This window comes from Pituophis catenifer, unplaced genomic scaffold, assembly GCF_029215685.1.
Source record: "Pituophis catenifer annectens isolate HBS135680 unplaced genomic scaffold, rPitCat1.0.hap2 SCAF_2, whole genome shotgun sequence".
Taxonomy (NCBI): domain Eukaryota; kingdom Metazoa; phylum Chordata; class Lepidosauria; order Squamata; family Colubridae; genus Pituophis; species Pituophis catenifer.
In genome coordinates, this window is record NW_027256882.1 from 184470509 (window position 1) to 184491557 (window position 21049).

Sequence of the window (21049 nt, forward strand, 5' to 3'; positions counted from 1 at the left end):
CCTGGACATCTGGTTAAAACTGGCTACAGGACCCAGGATTGTTGGCTAAGTAACCAGAATCAGCAGCTGCAGAACTACTGGAAGAAAAGCAATACCAAGGATTATTGCTGGTTGTGCTGACAGGATTTGGAAATGGGGCACAATGATAAATATTGTGGCCATTGGTTTTCTTCAAGCAGCACGTTTTGCTTATCTTCTCTGCTCAACATGATGTAGCACATCATTCATTTTACTAATAAGGATAAATCTCTCGCCATACCTACCTCTCACATTTACTTACTAAGATTCCGATTTCTCTGCTCAGATATGCAACTACCGGCTGAGGTTGAAATTCTATATACACTGATTAAGGCAACAAGTTAAAAAGCCAGAGATTCTGCATTCTACTCCTGCCTTAGCCATGAAAGCCAGCTGGATGATCTTGGGCCAGTCATTTTCTCTCAGTCTAACCCATCTCATAGAGTTGTTGTGGGGAAAGTAGGAGGAGGAAGGTATATTGGGTATGTTTATTGCCTTGAGCTGTTTGTAAAAATAATTAAAGCTGGATTCAAATAAATAAATAAATTCCACTGAAAGGAATGAAATCTGCTTTTCAGGAAAAATGCACAGGACCGGAGTGTATGCCCAAGACCTCCATTTATAAAACACAACACATATTTATTTGTCAAGCATAAGGTTTTCATGTGATTACTGTACATGATGAACAAAATTTTGCCAGTCCTGCTGCCCTAGGTTTTTTACTGGATGCAGTGTGTACTAAAAATCTTTTCACCACTTGGAAAGACAAAAGAATTATGTGGTTTATCAACCACTTCCATAGTTTAACAATACAATTCCACATGCATGTCCTTACCATCTCTCACATCCTGCTTTTACTTCCATATCTGTGATATAGGTCACTGTTTCCTATTTTTCTTAACTATAACAAAGCTCAATTATAGCAAAAGGGTTGATTTTCCAGGTACAGATAACCTCCTCAGTCATACTCACTGTGAGTAGGTTTCTTGGCCAGTTCATAAAGCTATGGAGTCCATTAGCTTTTTTGATAAGCTCTGGTCCCTGAAACAGCATGAAAGATTGTCATGAGTGCCCATCACATTACTAGTGCCAAGATCCTTAGCATGTTGCATGAACCCATCCACTATTGCTTACAAACTATGAATTATGATTTAGTATGTTGGGCTTTATCAATAAATCATAGCTATGCTATATGCAATATTGAGCTATGTTTTGCCAATCTTGCCAAATTCACCCTTAAACTAGTTCCAAGATAGATGCATTATACATTCAGTGATTTTATGCAAACCCAAAAGGGTAAGAGAATAAACACAAATCTCTGGTTCTTTGTGCCACTGTAACATCTGTGTGTATGCTTTAGAGGCCAAACAGAGACAGGCTACATGGGATAAATGATACAGTAGTTATCAAGCTAAAGTAGAAACTAAGAAATTTCTGGTTCTATTTGTTACCTTCACTATATGCTTACTACGAATCCTGGGTAAGTAATTCTGAAATGCTTATAATCAGTTGCAATACAATGATTCTACTTTAGAGAGCATAAGATGCTTATGAAGTGTTTGAAACTACAATATACAAATTAATTATTTATTTAACTGAGTTATAATTCATCCATGTAACTGTTATTGGAAACAAAAGCCATAATCAGAACAGGGATACATGCTGATGGGATGTACAAACAGGCAAATTAACTTAATCAAATCCAAAACATTTAAGAAAGAAATCTGAAGAGACAGATATCTTGCTGGCTATGCTGTTGTAAGAGAAGTGGCAGAACTTGGGACTGGGTTAGAAGAGGAATCAGCTTAGAATCACTATGTACAAGCGAACAAAGTCCAATCCCCCCTTTAATTCTATGGATCCTTAACTAACTCCAAGCAGGTGCTCACAGTTAGTTGTGAAGATTCTTGTGCATAGGTGTTTAGAGGCAATATTTAATTAGACTTTTACATGCGGACCCGGTCTTTCACACCTGACAACTGTATACATTAGATATTTCAGTCATTAGTGATGTTTTTGCTCAATCTTTTCGGCATAAACCCCATATAAACCAGATCCAAGAAAGTGAATAAGCAGCAAATAGAGGAATTAGCACTTTTTCTATCTTGTTTTAATTTATTATAATAGTTTTACTATTACTGCATTTCATCAACTTCATATTACACAGTGAGAAAGTGGAAAGAGAATGGCTATCTATTCATGTAAAATACTTACCCATGATTAGCTTTGACACAAGTAATCAAATATCCTGGGTTTTTGAATGAACCACAAATTAGCTACAATAGGTGAATTCATACAACAAACTAACAACTCAAATACCATCAGAACTTTTGATTTCACCTTATTTAAATACAGCCAATTTATGGGTAGCTAACTTATGGTTCAGTGTGTTGCAAAACCCGGGGAAATTTGATTAGTAACAAGCATTAATTTCAGATTGAAGCTCAGATTAAGACCAAAAGAAACATACTGCAGTCAAAGAACATAATAAGTCATGGTTTGAATAACCATGATTTTAATGAAGTATAGTTGAATGATTAAAAAAAATGTAAAACACATAAATAAGCAAAGTACAGTATGACTTGATGGTGTATGTTATGAAAATCCAGCCCCAGCTAAAATTCAATCTTCCAGTTCAAAGTGGCTGAGGGTTGTTGTGGGTTGTCTTCTAGAACAAATATTGTTAGATGTCCTGGGAACACTGTCACACGTCATACTGGTAGTTATATAGTACATGTATTAAAACTTTCTCGTACTAGGTCTCAGTAATCAGTTGTCCAAGACAACTACATTAAAACTCTAGTTTTCTCCCTAAGACTGTCTGGTACAACTTTAGTTTATGCGGAAGGCTCGACTTACGGGTCGCATGCCCAGATGATAGGTGTTGCCTAAGCACAGGCGGCATCCCAACACATCTAGTTGCAGGGCGGTAAGCCCTTTCATGGTTCCCTGCGTGCCGACAGGCATGAAGACCGGGCAATCAACGAGACCATGCGGCAATCGCAGCTCACAAGCACGAGCCCTACTCTGCCCGCATTCCGCTACCACGCGAAGGGAGAGCGTTGCCGCCATAGCAATAACGAGATCTGCAGCCAGACATTATATGACGCCACTGCCGGAGGCGGGGTTGCGGTGGCGCAAAAGCTGAAAAGTCACTTCTCTCCTGCAATAGGAATAAGATATTCCGCCCTCTTTTCCTTGTCCTTTGGCTCAAAATGTCATTGGTCAGCTTTGCTGAGGAACTCTGGGAGTTGAAGTCCACAAGTCTTAAAGTTGCCAAGGTTGGAGACCTATGCCCTACCTAGACCACTTTAGGAGCAAAGTGGTGGATTTTGCTGGCGTTTCTGGAGGAAGGGAAGGGAAGGGAAGGAGGGAGAGAGAGAGAAAAATAGAGAAAGAAACAAAAAGACAAAGAAAGAGGAAGAAAAAGAGGGAAAGAGGAACGGAAAGAGAGAGAGAAAAGAAAGAAAGAGAAAGAAAGAGGAAGGAAGGGAGAGAGAAAGAAGAGGAAGGAAGGACCACAAACCTGGCACTAGACGTGGCTTCAGAAGATGCTTTGAAACAGGACAGCAATCTAGGGCTGGAAGGGATATTGGAGGCCATCTAGTCCAACCCCCCTGCTCCAGCAGGAAACCTTATATTGTCTGGATTATTTTGGTGGAAACCTTATATTGTCTGGATTATTTTGGTGGTAACAGGAAAATTGCCAAAAAGGAGAAGAAGTTTACTAGGACAAAGCTGCCATGCAGAGGAAGGCAGAGATAGTCCTTGATTTATAACCACAATTGAGGCCAAAATTTGGGTTGCTAAGCAAGAGCATTGTTAAGTGAGTTTCACCACATTTTACTCAATCCATGACCTCTCCTGGCTCTAATAGTCATGTGCAGGGGTGGGTTCTACTTACTTTTACTACCAATATTCTATTGGCTGTTGTCAGATTCCTATGGGGTCGTGTAGGGGTCATAGCTGGCTCTAGAGGCAAAAAAGGAAATGCAAATCCTAGGTCTTTGCCTGAGCTAATTTTCCCAACCTTTTGTTTGTTGCTTATCTGAGTTTCTGTCTTGACCCAGTCTTTCTAAATGGATTACCAAATCTGCATTTCTAAAAGTTGGCCTCCTCAGTTTGTGCTTGGGGGAGGGAAACTGAGGCTGGCTTCTGAATGGGCTGGCCCAATTTTTCTTAATGGGCACAAAATATCTGCTTGGGGCTATTAAGAAAGACAGAGCCTGCTTTCTGTCTTTAAGAGCATGTTTCTCCATTTTTCCTTTAGGGAAATATAATATTCTGTCTTTTTAATATTTCCCAAAATATTTCATTCTTCGGGGGGGGGGGAGTAGATGCTGACTTTCTACTATCCCCCCTTTGGGCCACATAAGTGTGGATGACACACTTTTACTGGCACATGATTGGGAATTGATCTGATCAGGAAGACTTGATGGGTGCTTTTAATTTTTTTAATGCAAAGGGGAAGGCATTGATAAAGCAGCAAAGAAGGATTCCCATTATGGTTATCACAGTGGGTCCCAAAAGAACTTTCAACCCATGAAGGTCTAGCAGGCAGTGCAAAAGTCCTGGAAATAAATTTACAGTATCCAATTTTCTATGCCAATTATTTTCAGATGATGTCACTTTCTGTGAGCTTCCAGTCAGGTTTGAAGCAAACACATCCCCCAAAATTCTTCACAGCCATGGTTTTGCTTTAGTAAGTAACTACTGGCTGCCCAATTCCAAGGGTTGCCTCCTAAACTTGCCTTAGCTCTTAGTTTAGTACATCCAGGGTTTTTTGTGAGGCCAAATTGAGGCAAACCAGTGTGCAATCCAGGCTATTAATATTTTTGAAAGTACGCACAATGAGCCCTGGACTCCTACTAATGAGACCACCAGTGCAACATACTCAGCCTTACTGGGCAACTGGGCAGCATCATTTGTGAGTCACAATCAGGGTTTGGGGTTTGGAGATCTCTTTTCTGCTACCTCTCCAGTGAGGGAATTGCCTGAGGGGGCATGCCCCCTCCCCCCTGGAATTGGCAGAGAGATAACCAGCCTAGAGCAAGAACCAGCCTAGAAGCTTTATGTGGAGGTAGGTGAAGGGGATAGCCTCAATCTAATTCTGAATGGGGTGTTGTGCGTAGCTACTTCAAGACAGACAATACAAACATCCTGGACAAATTTCCCTCCCACCAGACAGAAATCCAAGGTATTCAGGACTTGCTGTGCCAACCATTCCCAAATGCCATCACTCCATGAACCCATTAACTGACCAGTTAGAATGTGAATGAAGCAAATAAAGAAAATCTTACAATAAATTTCTGCCCTCTCCCCCCCCCCAATCTTTCCATCTGTCTTCTGGGGATTGAAGAGAGTCTTTTAGACTTAACTGGTCCATCTCGGAGTCCTTTCTTTCAAGTCTGCTGGGTGGCATTAGGCTTGGTGGTAAGGCCAGTCAGTCAGGCTTGCGAAAATCTGCTCCATTCTGGTTGCTGTGATGACTCCTGCCAAGGGAACTCCCGCCACAGTTTGCAGACCAAAAAGGGGTCCAGAAGGACTCTGCTGCTCCCCACAGAGAATAAGGGCACCTCCTACCACGGCCTTTCCCACCTCAGTTTTCAGATCCAGGAGAGTCCGGGAGGACCTCTGCTTTTTTTCCCATAGGTAAGGACACCTCCTAACACAGGGCTTGACTTAATGGGCTGGTTGCCCAAGTTCAACTCTCATTCACTTTTCCGTTCCATTTTCACACACTCTCTCCCTTTACCCTAAAAGAAGGTCCTGCACTCTGGCAAATCCCCCATGCTTTCTAGGCTCTGTTGGTAGAACAGATCTTTCTACAGTTAGGAAAGGCACAGAGGGAGCAGGATCCAGCTGTGATTGGGAGAAGGGTCCTCTTATGCACACATACAGGCATACACATATTTCCCTCACTTTTCTGGGCTTTAAAAGTTAAAATTTATTTCAGAAATCTGGACTCTTCTATTTTGCCCTGCATTTCCTATTGTTTTCCATCCTTTTCCTCTCTTTTTTCTTTTCACTGTTAATCCCAGTGTAATCATTTAAGTTTTTTATATTCTTTCTTTCCCTTCATTCCTTCTTTGTCTCTTTTTGCCCTTTGTTTTTTCCATTGTTAATCCCAATGTAATCTCTAAAAACCTCCTTTTTATTATTACTATTTACATATTCAATTATTTTTTCCAAATTAATCTCATTGTCTTTATCTTCTTCTTTATATTCAGTCTCTGTGTCTTGCTTCTGTCTTTGTTTCCTTGTTAGCTTGAGTGTGCTCTATCTCAATTTTTGGGTCCTCAAGTTTCGATTCTCCATGTAACATTGTAATTATTCCTCTTATTTCCACTTTCCACGACGAGTACATCATTTCCATAATTTCTCTAATTTCCTGCGCCATTTTGTTCTTTCTGTGTTAATATTGTTCCAGTTTTAAAAGTTCCGTTGTTTCCTTTTTTTCCCCCTAAAGTCAAGCCGCTTGCAGACAAAGAAATCCTCCCCAAAAGTTCTCACGACTATTATCACTGATGCAGTTCAAAATTTTCCAAAATAAAGATTCCAAATTGCAATGCTCTTTTTTCTCCTGAAGATGTCTTTCTACAATCCATAATTCTCTTAATTGTTTAACGAAGTGTCCATTTTGTATCAGTCCTCATTCACAATCTAGTTTCTTTTTTCTTCTTTTTAACTTTGAAAATACCAAATCAATTTTATAGTCCAGTCCAAATTAAACAAATACTTTTCGCTCTTTTCCCCCCCTCCATTATTTTATCTTTAGGTATACAGCACTTCTGTTGTAGGGCTTAATATTCAATTATCTTTTATTTTTCTTAGCTTTCAAAAAGAAAGGATCTATTTATTTTCTTTCCAATCCTTTAATCAAAGTTGGGGTTACTTCTTCTAATTCTTAAAATGTTCCAGATAATTTTATTCAAAAGTCAATTTTCTTTTCGGGTTTTTGTTCCTTTAAATTTTTCTCCCCCCCCCCACATGCCCGTTAGCCGCTGTTCTTACGCTGGGGGTTTCAGGTTTAAAAATAATTTTTTTGTTGTTACTTTGCCTGTAGGTTGGCTGTCACTCACCCGGCTTCAAAAACTCTGTTCCATTCACCGCTCCTGCCGAATACTTAGTCCGGTTGCCCCAGTTTCTTGACAGTTGCAATGGCTGCGGCCCCCACCGCCGAATCGGAGAGCAATTCCTCTGACCTTCGAGGAACTTGCCTGTTCCTCTTGGTCTTCCAAGGTGCCTCTCCTTCTTCCCTATCCCTACAGGGCGGTTCTGGTCCGAAGACCCCTCGGCAGCAGTTCGTCAGTCTGGGTTTTCGTGGAGCTCACAGAGCCCGCTAATTCTCTCACTGTCTTGCTACAACGCTTCCGGCCGAATCCCCTGATTACACTGGAATAAACAGTGAGATACAGTCAGGTCCAGAAATATTGGGACATCGACACAATTCTAACATCTTTGGCTCTATACACCACCACAATAGAGTTGGAATGAAACAAACACAATGTACATTAACTGCAGACTGTTAGCTTTAATTTGAGGGTATGTACATCCAACTCAGGTGAACGGTGTAGGACTTACAGCAGTTTGCATATGTGCCTCCCACTTGTTAAGGGACCAAAAGTAATGGGACAGAATAATAATCATAAATCAAACTTTCCCTTCTTAATACTTGGTTGCAAATCCTTTGCAGTCAATCACAGCCTGAAGTCTGGAACGCATAGACATCACCAGACGCTGGGTTTCATCCCTGGTGATGCTCTGCCAGGCCTCTACTGCAACTGTCTTCAGTTCCTGCTTGTTCTTGGGGCATTTTCCCTTCAGTTTTGTCTTCAGCAAGTGAAATGCATGCTCAATGGGATTCAGGCCAGGTGATTGACTTGGCCATTGCATAACATTCCACTTCTGTCCCTTCAAAAACTCTTTGGTTGCTTTTGCAGTATGCTTTGGGTCATTGTCCATCTGCACTGTGAAGCGCTGTCCAATGAGTTCTGCAGCATTTGGCTGAATGTGAGCAGATAATATTGCCCGAAACACTTCAGAATTCATCCTGCTGCTTTTGTCAGCAGTCACATCATCAATAAATACAAGAGAACCAGTTCCATTGGCAGCCATACATGCTCACGCCATGCCACTACCACCACCATGCTTCACTGATGACGTGGTATGCTTAGGATCATGAGCAATTCCTTTCCTTCTCCATACTCCTCTCTTTCCATCACTCTGGTACAAGTTGATCTTGGTCTCATCTGTCCATAGGATCTTGTTCCAGAACTGTGAAGGCTTTGTTAGATGTTGTTTGGCAAACTCTAATCTGGCCTTCCTGTTTTTGAGGCTTACCAATGGTTTACATCTTGTGGTGAACCCTCTGTATTCACTCTGGTGAAGTCTTCTCTTGATTGTTGACTTTGACTCACATACACCTACCTCCTGGAGAGTGTTCTTGATCTGGCCAACTGTTGTGAAGGGTGTTTTCTTCACCAAGGAAAGAATTCTTCGGTCATCCACTGCACTTGTTTTCCATGGTCTCCCGGGTCTTTTGGTGTTGCTGAGCTCACCAGTGCATTCCTTCTTTTTGAGAATGTTTCAAACAGTTGTTTTGGCCACGCCTAATGTTCTTGCTATCTCTCTGATGGGTTTGTTTTGTTTCTTCAGCCTAATGATGGCTTGCTTCACCAATAGTGACAGCTCTTTGGATCTCATCTTGAGAGTTGACAGCAACAGATTCCAAATGCAAATAGCACACTTGAAATGAACTCTGGGCCTTTTATCTGCACATTGTAATTGGGGTAATGAGGGAATATTACACACCTGACCATGGAACAGCTGGGAAGCCAATTGTCCCATTACTTTTGGTCCCTTAACAAGTGGGAGGCACATATACAAACTGCTGTAAGTCCTACACCGTTCACCTGAGTTGGATGTACATACCCTCAAATTAAAGCTGACAGTCTGCAGTTAACGCACATTGTGTTTGTTTGTTTCATTCCAACTCCATTGTGGTGGTGTATAGAGACAAAGATGCTAGAATTGTGTCGATGTCCCAATATTTCTGGACCTGACTGTAAATAGCGGGGAGATAAGAAAAAAAAAGGAGAAAGAAAAAGGCAAAAATAAAAATGGGAAGGGAGAAAAAGAAAAAGAAATGAAAGAGAAAGATGTTATATATATTTAGAATTGAAATATGAATAGTAGTAAGAAACAAATGGGAAACCATACGATTGTAAAAATGAAATGATTAATAATTGGAATATTTGTTTTAGTATCTTTGAAATCTAGATGACAAGTTTTTCTTTTTTTTTGAATTTTTGTAGCAATGAATAAATTGTGATTTGGAGGATTATGTGGGCAAAACTTTGGTTTATCAGGAGAGTTTAATAAGTAACGTAAGGGGGGAATTATTTGGTTTATTACTATTGGTAAATATAACTAATTGATTTGTAAGAAATTGGATTGCATGGAAATAATTGGAAGATTTATGTTCATACTGATTAATATTCAAAAAAAGATAGTTATATAATATAGGATAGATATAAAAATAGATGACAATGGGAAGGAGCATAATATAGATAGAAGGGAAAAATTGAATTTGATTAGGATTAAGATTAGAGATGAGAATGAAGGATACTATTGTTTTTTTTAAAAAAAAATAGATAAGGAATACCTATGGCAAAAAGGAAATATAGAAATTGTAAATTTAATTGAAATGACTAAATATTTATAAATAAATAAATAAATTTGTGAACCGGCCAAATACTCTGTTCAAAGAAAATACATTGTATGTTTCTGTGTGTTTGTCTAAAAAAAATAAAAAAAAACTTTTATTAAAAAAAAAAGTTAAAATTTAGAGGTACTCATCTTTCCAAGCAGCCTTTAAGCTCAAAACTCAAAACTCCCTTTACTACCCTTGCTCCAAACAGCCAAGGACTGGGGGAACCCACCCACAGACACAGTGAGTCTGTTGCCGGCAAGGTGGAGGCTTACCCGGGTCAGGTCCGTTTGTCAGGTTAGCTTGGAGTCCTGTTTTGCGGTGCCAAATTGTTGGAAGAAATATTCAGGTCCATGTCCAAACTGGGAGAAAAGCACTGGAAACAACATGAAGGCCGATTGGAAAGTAAGGTTTATTGATGAAACAGAACCACCAGGGTTTGTGGTTCTGGTGCAGCTGACAAAATGGAATTGAGAGTGGGTGGTTTTTATACCTTCTTTGGGCTTTGTATCTGAGCTTCCTGTTCCCATGCAAGAACATGTCCTTTAATATTCTATTGGATGTTGTCAGATTCCTATGGGGTCCTATGGGGTCATAGGCTCTATAGGCAAAAAAGGAAATGTAAATCCTAGGTCTTTGTCTGAGCTAATTTTGTCTTCTTGAAACTATACTTCAGAAACTGCAGGAAATTACTTTAGAAACTGCTGGATTTAAATATTTTGGAGGATTTTACTATTTTACTATTTCTATCTCTAAGATGACTCTTGAACTTTCTTGGTTTTAGAACAAAAACTGTTTAAATGGTGTTTTGATTATGTTGTGAGGAGGGGGGAAAGCTCCATTTTTTATCCTCCTCTGATTGGAGAAGCCATTTGACTGTAATAAAATACCCGATAATCGTATTGTTTGACCATATGAGGGAGTCAAAGACTGCAATATTATTAGCTTTCCAGTAATATGTATTTACCAAATAAAATGGAATTGTTATAAACTTTTAATTTTACAATTTTAATTATATTTTGGAATCATGATTACCCAGTGGCTGACTGAAGGGGATCAAGAAGTAGAACCCCTAAGAGCAATTTTGGATGAATATACTGATAAAATCATGGTTTCCAAATTGAGAGCATTTGCTGATGATTTAATTATACTTTTGGAAGACCCACAAATTAATATAGAATATTTGTTGAAGAAATTAAATGAGTTTGATGCCTTAGTGGGCTTTAAAATAAATAAACAGAAAACAATGCTTGTCAAAAATATGACCTGTCAGAATTGTGAAATATTGACTAAGCCAGGTTTTAAAGTAGAGAAAAAGATGAAATACCTGGGAGTTGTTTTGTCAAATACGAATTATTTCAAAATAATTTTATTCCTATTTGGAAAGATATTAAAAATGACTTATTAAGATGAAACAAACTGCAATTAATATTACTGATAATATATTTTTTACACACTGTTAATAATAATAATGTCAACTCGAGAAGCATTCCTGACCAAATTGCCATAGGCAGAGGGATGGGGAACCAAGCCTTGCAGCTACATCGAGGAACTGCATTTCAGTCGAAACAAAGCACATTCCAGCAATGTCAAGGTCATCTCCACGCAGACCCAAAGTGGCTGGAGTGAGGGACTTCTACAACCAGCGAAATTGCTTTGTTGGGGAATGTGACAGATGACACATCTTGGGGGGAGGGGGAAACAGGGTCAGAGCCAAGGCGTGATTTAAGTGGTCAGAGTTGGCTTCACTTGGTCCATGCCAACATGAAGCTCCTAATAAATAAGTAGATTTTTTTTGAAGCTTGGCTTGAGGCTCATGATAAGGGCATCAGTCAGAACCCTGACAGCAAGCCAACTCTCCCAAAACTGATAAAAACAACTGGGATTCCTGAGCCCCAGGCTTTCCACCCACTCCTCAACATCTGGGGTGCATATCAACGCGACATCAGCCCCACCTTCCAAACTGGTAGTTAATATTTTGTGCAATTTGGCGAACCGGCTGAATAGTGTGCTTTGGCATGCCCGGCCTGGCTCCTCCCAATCATTCTTCACCTCACCGCCTGGATGTTCGCATGCCTTGCAGGCAGCGAGGCAAGCAGCCAGGCATGACAAGGAATGGCTGGGAGGGGCAAGGCGTGTCTGGGTGTGGCGAGAAGAGGCCAGCTGCACCCAGGCCTTTTGACAACACCCTGGGCCAATGCCAATGTGGAGCCCATGGCATGGCCCCCAGGACATGCGCTTGCTCTGGTACATCACGCCAATCCACTATTCACTTCTGCTCTGGCCCCACCTGGCGCTTGGCCTCCCCGAGCCCTGCACGCACTCGGGGGAGGTGAATATCACAGTGCAGTACCATGAAGCCACCTCTACAGTGCTCCTGCACAGCGCTGAGCTGACTTACTGGGGGGCTTCAGTTTGGGGCCCGCTGGAGGATGTGCCTAATTCCACCCACAGCATCCCGCTGGAGGAGGTGTGGGCGGCCCCTGCGAACCAGTACCTGGTGCTCAAACTGTTGGAGAACCTGAGAGCGGGCAGCCTCTATGACAGGGATCCTCAAACTATGGCCCGCGGGCCAGATACGGCCCACTAATGCAAAGCATCCGGCTTGAGGAGTGGTGGGATTGAACCCCGCCCCCTTACCCTCGGCTTTATCTTCCAGCCAGCATCCACTCCAGCCACACTTATTTCACCAGTTGAGCTGCACTTCTGATCATGCAGCTGCTGCCGAAGGTAAGGCTGAAAGGTGTGGGGGAGGGCCAGTGAGGGGTGATATGAAAAGCTTTAAAAAGTACTGCCTTAAATTAAAAGCCTTTAAAAGCAATGTAAACGGGATCTTTTTCACAGTTGGAATGGGGATTTTTTGCTTGCCTTCTCCTAGCTTGGAAACTGGCTGTTTTGTGAAGGGGAAGAGGTTTGGGGGTTCGAATAGACCGTGGCCCAATACGCACACAAATGCACCAGCATGGAAGTTGGCTGAAAAGTCTTGAGAAACTATTTTAATAAAACACATAAAAACAAAACCTACAAGAAGGCATCAACAGCCCAAAAAGATTCTCCTCTCAGCAAAGTCCATTTAGCTCTTAACTTCTTCCCAAGACGTGGGAGGTCCTCTGTGTTGTTAGTCAGTCTTCTCCTGCAAGTCTTCTCAGGAGCAAGGCAGTGACTCAGCTCTTTGTAATGACTTCAGCTCCGGAGGTAGCTGCTGCTCGGCATCTCTGCAGTTCTCTCTCTGAGGATCAGCAGCTACGAGGCTCCCAGGATCAGCAGGCTCTGAGGTGAGGAGCAGCTTGGCTGTAATTCTGCTGCTACTTATATACTGAGCAACTGACCGTTGGAAAGTGCGGGGAAACTCAGAGCCAGGAAGCTGTGCTCTGATTGGCTCATTCAAAATGTTCAAACCAAACAATTAATTGCAGCAAACATGCTGAGTGGTTTTTCCTCTCAACAATCCACTTCTCTGCAATAATTGATTACAGAAATACATGTACATACAAGTCATGAGCATATACATTACAGTAGTAAGAAGTACAATCTTACATGGTCTAGATATCTTATCCAAGTGGTATTGGTGTTGGTCCCTAGGTAATGGCTTCGTGAGCAAGTCTGCTATTTGTTCCTTTGTCTCGCAGAAAACTGTCCTAACAAAACCTATCCTGGTCATTTGTCTAACATGTTTGTACTTGATGTCAATGTGACGTGACCTCTGTCCCACTGCATCAGCTTGCGAGATAATAGCAGCCATGTTGTCCTCATAAATGTCAATAGGATACACTGGTTCTTCCCACAAGTTTATTAGGAGATCATCAAACCACTCCAGATCATTTGATACTTTTGATAAACACACATATTCTGCTTCGGCAGTAGAAGTTGTGATTAACTTTTGTTTACCTGAGTACCAATGGATGGGACTTCCATTCAGGAATATAACATAACCTGAGGTACTCTTTCTGAACTTAATGTCCCCTGCCCAATCAGCATCTGCATAACAGCATAAACTTGGTTTATCTGATATATCTGGCTCCAATAGGAGTGAATGTTTAACAGTGTTCTTTAAATACCTTAGAACTCTTTTGATTCTACTCCAATGGTATTGAGTGGGATTCTCAGAATGCCTGGACAGAACGTTTACGGTCAGACTGATATCTGGCCTAGTCCAGCTTGCAATATATAGCAAAGATCCTATCACTGATTTATAAAGTGTCTTCAGCTCAAAAGGTTGACTTTCAGCATACATATTCTTGAGGAAATCTGTCTGCATGGGTGTGTCACAAGGTTTGGCCTCTGTCATGTTGCATCTTTCTACCAATTCTACAATCTTGTCCTGTTGGGAGAGTTCATACCCCTTCTCCGTTTTTACGAATTGGACTCCTAGAAATTTATCGATCCGACCCAGAGGCTTTAGGGCAAAATTCTTGCTTAACTTCTTGGAGAACAATTTACATCTGTCCTCAGATTTGCAGACATACAAAATATCATCCACGTAAGCCAGGACTGTCTCTTTAATACTCTGGTGATTTTTGATGAACACACATTTGTCGGCTGATGAGGTTGTAAAACCCATCTGTTTTAAACTACTGGTAAGGCATTCGTACCACCTTCTGCCAGATTGTTTCAGACCATATAGGCTTTTGTTTAAAAGCCAAATATTATTTCCCTGGTGATCTATACCTTGAGGAGCCTTAACATATGCAGTGGCGAGATGAGTTCGGTGGGGGATCTCCTACTATTTATCCCCTGTCATGGACCGACCATTATCTCCTTCAGCTAGGCTTCCATTACGCCGCCCTTCCTCGCTGGGAGGCGGAACCGACCATCTGGTTCCCCCCCAGGCGCCTGATGGACCCTGAGAGGTTCCAGAAGGAGCTTGGGATGATCCCTCTCTCTCTCTCCCACGCCCCGGTCACGACCTTGGTGGAGGCCTGGGAAGAGGCTGCTGCTGGGGCTCTGGACCGGGTCGTTCCTTTGTGGCCTCTGACTCGTCGCAGATCTCAGTTGGCTACCTGGTTTACTGAGGAGCTCCGGGGGATGAAGCGGCGTAGACGAGGCCTAGAGAGCTGTTGGAGAGCCAGCCATTCCGAATCCGAACGATTTCAACTAAGGTCGGCCACACGGGCCTACCTGGTGGAGTTGGCAGCGGCAAAGCGCCGCTACTTCGCCGATGTCATTGCGTCTGCAGAGAATCGCCCGGCTGCCCTGTTTAAGGTGTCCCGCTCCCTCTTAAATCAGAGGGTGAGGGACGATCCTTTACAGGGACGAGCCGAGGAGTTTGGTCAGCACCTGTCGGACAAAATCGCTCGGATTCGGGACAGCTTGGACTCTGACTGGACAGAGTCAGACGGGGGTGAGACAGCGGGTCCTGTGTTTTGGAAAGAGTTAGATTCTGTTATCCCAGAGGAAGTGGACAGGATCATGGGGAAGCTGAGTGCTGCCACCTGTGTGTTGGACCCGTGTCCCTCCTGGCTGGTCTATTCGGCCCGGGAGGTGACACGAGGCTGGATCCAGGCGGTGATAGCGGCTTCGTTGAGGGAGGGAAACTTCCCGACCGTCTTGAAGGAGGCGGTGGTGAGGCCCCTCCTTAAGAAGCCGGCCTTGGACCCAGCTGTATTAAGTCATTTTCGTCCAGTCTCCAACCTTCGCTTTTTAGCGAAGGTTGTTGAGAATGTGATCGCATGTCAGCTCCCGCAGGTCCTGGATGAAGCAGATTACCTTGACCCGTACCAATCGGGTTTCAGGCCCGGGTACAGCACGGAGATGGCATTGGTCGCACTGGTGGATGATCTCTGGAGGGCCCGGAACAGAGGTCACTCCTCTGCTCTGGTCCTATTGGATCTTTCGGCAGCATTTGATACCGTCGACCACGGTATCTTGCTGCGCCGCCTCGAGGGGCTGGGAGTGGGAGGCACTGTTCTACGGTGGTTCTCCTCCTACCTCTCAGGTTGAACACAAGCGGTATTGGCAGGGGGACAGAGATCAACATTGAGGCCCCTCACTTGTGGGGTGCCTCAGGGGTTGGTTCTCTCGCCCCTCCTGTTCAACATCTATATGAAACCGCTAGGGGAGATCATCCGTGGTTTCGGGGTGAGGTATCATCAGTACGCTGATGATACTCAGCTTTATATTTCCACCCCGAACCAACCCAGTGATGCCCTCGACGTGATGGCCCGGTGCCTGGAAGCAGTACGGGTCTGGATGGGTAGAAACAGATTGCAACTCAACCCGGCCAAGACCGAGTGGCTGTGGGTACCGGCATCTCGGTTCAGGGGAGAGGTACCATCGCTGACTATAGGGGGTGAAGTTTTGCCCCCTGTAGACAGGGTGCGCAACTTGGGCGTCCTTCTGGATTCACGGTTGAGTTTAGAAGACCAGATAACGACCGTGACCAGGGGGGCATTTGCCCAGATACGTCTGGTGTGCCAGTTGCGTCCCTACTTGGACCGAGATGCCCTATGCACAGTTACTCATGCGCTGGTCACCTCACGGATGGACTACTGCAATGATCTCTACATGGGGCTGCCCTTGAGGACCACTCGGAGGCTTCAGCTGGTGCAAAATGCAGCCGCACGGGTTGTGATGGGAGAATCCCGATACTCCCATGTTACACCCCTCCTGCGCGGTTTGCATTGGCTACCAGTTGCCCTCCGGGTGAGATTCAAGGTGCTGGTGATGACCTATAAAGCCCAACATGGCTTAGGACCAGGATATTTGGCGGACCACTTACAGCCAGCAACGATATCCCATCGCCCGGTTCGCGCCCATAGAGAGGGCCTACTCAGGGTGCCGTTGGCTAGACAGTGGCGGCTGGGGCCCCCAGGGGTAGAGCCTTCTTGGTCAGTGTGCCCACCCTCTGGAATCAACTCCCCTTGGAGCTCCGATTAGCTCCTGACCTTCGCACCTTCCGCCGGGAATTAAAAACTTGGCTTTTCAAATCCCTTGACCTGGACTGATGATGGGGTTTTAATTGGTTTTAAGGGTTAATTTTAATTTTTTTTGATTTTGGTCTTTATTTTATATTGTGGCTTGTGTTTTATTGTTGTGAGCCGCCCTGAGTCCATTGTGAGATAGGGCGGCATATAAGCCGAATAAAATAAATAAATAAATAAATAAATAAATAAATAAATAAATAAATAAATAAATAAATAAATAAATAAATTTTCTTATCTAGCTTGGCGTGTAAGTATGCTGTTTGTACGTCAAATTGATATACATTCTCCCCTTGTATGGCAGCTATAGTAAGTGCAGTCTTCACACTTTCAGGCCGCACTGTAGGCGAGAAGGTGTCAACATAGTCATCAGGGAATCTCTGTGAGAAGCCCTGCGCAACCAACCTCGCCTTGTAAATAAATTTTCCATCCTCAATGGGCTTTTTCTTAAAGACCCATCTTGTGCCAATTACCTTTTTGTTCACTGGTAACTCTGTTGGTGTGAATACCTCTAGTTTCTTCCCCAACCACATGCTTATTGTTGGTTCCCTCTGCAGTTCCCTCTGTGAACAATACCTCTATCTTAGAATTTTCACTTATCTTCACAGTGCTGAGGAAATTATGATCAATGTCAGGTATATATAAAACATCATCAACTTCCCCAAGCCTAGGAATAAAAACCTTACCAATGCCAATAACTCTAACCCTTTTACCGTTTGCAACCTTAACCATAGATTTATATCCCCTCAATTCAGTAAACAAACTTCGGTAAGTCACAATGTTTGCTGGCCCCACTGTCCAACAACCAGAGTTTATCACATTGTTTTCTTGAGAGATCTGATTCAGATGTCTCAACCACAGTAACAAGGTTATTAGCAAAATCAAATTTGTCCTTATCATCCTTCTTTGGCCATCTACCCCTTCTCTGACTAGAAGGGTTACCTTGTGGCTTCCCATGTGGGGTAGGTGATCTTTTTCTATACCGACCACCAGAGGGCGCCCTTTGGCGTGCTCTAACATTACATGGGCAATCCCTCTTGTAATGACCCTTAGACCCACAATTGAAACATTCTCCAACAGTAAAGATCTTATCAGGGCTATTTCATCTTCTCATTTGCCTATCCTTCCCATGGAAGGTTGCTCTATCTTTTCTCAAGTTGTCTTCAGCAATTATCTTACCAGACAGAACTTCCAGGGACATATTTTCAGGGCTAATGTTGTCCAATCAGGACACAAAATTATCCCAACTAGGGTCCAGGGAGTTGATTATAATACTAATCAAACTTTGTTCATCTACATGCTGCCCCCTTAGGCTTAACTCCTCTCTCATCTTATTAAATCCACAAAGATGTGCATTCATATCGATACCTGGTTTCAATTTTGCAGAATGAAATTCCCTGGAAATTCTGCTTGTTGCATTTGAATTCTTGCAACAAAACAGTTTAAACAATTTTTGCCAAACCTCACATATAGTTAAACCATGTGGAATACTGGGATACAAAGCAGGGTCAATGGCTGATAGCAAAACACAAAATGCTTTGTGATGCAAAAGATCAATCTCCATAGTTCAGGGTTTGTGGGGAGGGTCAAGCAATAACGATAACACATCCTCCCTCATTAGAATAATTAGAATAATTCTTAGACCACTCCTCTAAATTCTTTCCACTAACATTTAAGGTTTTAAAACCAGATGGCAAAATATTTGCATTTGAAGACGTAGGGTTAGAAAAATGTTGCCTCCCATGATGTTGCAAATTTTAAAACTGGCAATAGGGCATAGGAATCATGGCAGTTGACCTAAAGACTGCCGATTGGTCACTCGATGGTGGCCCCCCTTCAATAGAGGGGGTCAAATTTTCAGGCTGTATGTGCTCAGGAATCATCCGTGCCTGTGGTGCAGAATGCAAAGACCTCCTCGGCTGCCCCCCTGCAGAAAATCTTGAGCGTTCTCCTGGAACATTAACTTCAGTTGGCATAGTCCCAGAAGTGGCTCCAAAAAGTGAGGGGACCCCGGAAATGCCCACCCCGTTTGCAACAGATGAAGAACGGGTCATAGATGTCGAGGGAGTATTAACACGAGTTGCAGTTTCACATTGAGCAAGGAGCAACTTAAAGTCAGTTCCAAAATGTGCAGTTAATGTCTCAATGGCACTCGTTGTTGTGGCTCCGTTACCTGAGCCTGTGTCATCGGCAGGAGAGGACTCCGAGAGTGAAGGAGAGGAGTTGGCAAGACCTCCCTCTCCAGGACCCTCCTCTCTGGCAATGCCTTCGGTGTCCGCCGAAGGGCAAGAGATAGGGCCGGGGCCAAGCACGTCCACGCAGCCACAGGTGGACAGTGATAAGGGTAATGAGTCTTGGCTGGATCCTCGGCAGCGTCGCAGAGATAAGCGCACGCAACAGAAGAAAAGGCGTGCCGGAGATTAGGCTGAGTCACTGGACCACACCCCACAGGGTATAAAAGGGGGTGAGGTGGCCATTCAGACTCTGTGACAGACAAAACTAACTACTATCGAGTCACATTGCATCTTTGGAAACAACATTATTGGCCTTGGATTTATTTTACGAAATGGACAATTCTTGACTGTGTGTATTTTGTTTATTGAGTAAAAGTTCTTGGCAAGCAGCTACTGGGTTGCTGCCAAGCGTCTTATTGGAAGAATCGGTTGTCTGCCAGCTTATTTAACCTCCGGCTGTCTGTTTGTGTGCGTGTGTGAGATGGGGACAGAACACTCGTAACTTCAGATTCAGGAGGTGAATTCCTTACATTCAAGGCTGTACCCGTCACCACATTGGTCATCTGGGTAGTAACCCGCTCAGACAGCATTGGCGGCGTTTGAGATGCAACCGGAGCGAACAATGCTGCAGTTGGAGGGGGGGGGTAAAACTTTCAGCTGCAGATTGTGCAGATTCAACTGCAGATTGTGGATTCCTACAATTTTGTGATTGCCTTGCAGAACTTGCAGAAGTGCTGCCTTAAATTTAAAAGACTTTTTCACAGCCATATCAACCAGGGCCGGTGTTTGAGTAGGGGAGGGGCTGCTTGTAAAGTCGCACTTTTAAAGTGGGTGGGTGGGAGATATGTCTCCATGTCTCCTAGCTTTTTCAAAATCAGCTGAAGTTGGCTAACACTAATTCAAAAGCAACCGCATTATAATGCCTGAAGGAGAATTCACCCACTGCTTTGATTTTGCCATATATAAAGTACATCCACCAAATCGGTTGCTGAACAATTTTGGTAGCTTTCATGTGTTTGCATACACAGGCACAAGTGTGGCAAAAAACAAATCAGTTTGAATTCTCCTTTAGGCTTAAAAGACCTTTAGCCTTGTAATCCCAAATAATTAAAAAAGTAGTCTGGTCTCCTATCCTTTCCCTGGCTGCATCCCGTTGGCAGGCACTCACAGGCCCTGCTGCTGCTGCTTGCAAAGAGCCCCAAATAAAGATATGTGCAGTGTTCATAGAAGTTTGTTCATGTTTGTTTCAAACTATAGTCCGGCCTCCAACAGTCTGAGGGATCATTATCCCTCCTTAATTCATCATTGGATGCTTTAGGGGTGGATGGGTTGTGTTGATTCTTGCCTTCTGCCTGCTTCCAATGTCTCTCAATGCCCATCTTGGGGGTTTTAGTTGCAGTCTTAATTGCTGCAGTTCTCAGTCTGGTTTATTGTGTGGTCATCTGAAACATGATCAGGAGTTATTTTGAAGGAAATCCTGTTTGTTTTATTCCTTTTTCAATGGCCTATTTTAAGGAGCCTGAAGCTGCTGCTGAAATGAAGTTAGGCAAGTGGCAAGAAAGTTTGTGCTTTTTTTCTCTTTGGGGGGGTGGACCTTATTAAGTAAATAGATTCCTTGGCTTGAGCAAGTACATCTTAGGAAGGAGAAAGGCATAAAATGGACACTTAAATTGGCCACGCCCACCCAAGCACATGACCATCTAGCCACGCCCACCCAAGCACATGACCATCTAGCCACGCCCACCCAGCTAGTTCGGCCCCCCAACAGTCTGAGGGACTGTGAATCGGCCCCCTCTTTAAAAAGTTTGAGGACCCCTGCTCTACGAGCTGTGGTTTACCTTTCAGGGGAAAATTCAGCTGGGGCCAGACTACTCTGGGCTCTTCCTGAACACCTACGAGGACAAAGGCGAGAGCAGGTAGGTCGTTCCCAAGGATCCTGCTTGGAGGCTTATAATCTGGCTTATAATCCTGCTTGGAGGTTTATAATCTCACTACCTTGAATACTGTCCGGGAAAGAAAGGGAGATTGTACATCTAGGGAGTCATTCTAATGAAGGCCACCATACCATAATCATCATGCAGATAAATATCCATTTCTTTAAGAAAAAGGATGCCCTGTTCCAAAATAGAATGAAATGAATTTTGGTGACAATGCATCCAGCTGGA

The 21049-nt window shown here is 43.3% G+C and overlaps 1 protein-coding gene across 1 annotated transcript in view; it reads right to left on the minus strand.

The window, feature by feature from the left end:
* Window positions 1-3104, minus strand: part of QTRT1 (queuine tRNA-ribosyltransferase catalytic subunit 1) — a 64034-nt gene extending 60930 nt beyond the window's left edge. The window contains exons 1-2 of the mRNA XM_070938316.1: window positions 2878-3104; window positions 991-1059 (exon numbers count right to left, since the gene is read on the minus strand). Of these exons, the coding sequence (XP_070794417.1) occupies window positions 991-1059; window positions 2878-3090 (282 nt within the window). The 5' untranslated portion in view covers window positions 3091-3104. The remainder of the gene's footprint in view (window positions 1-990; window positions 1060-2877) is intronic.
* Between the last annotated feature and the right edge of the window lie 17945 nt (window positions 3105-21049).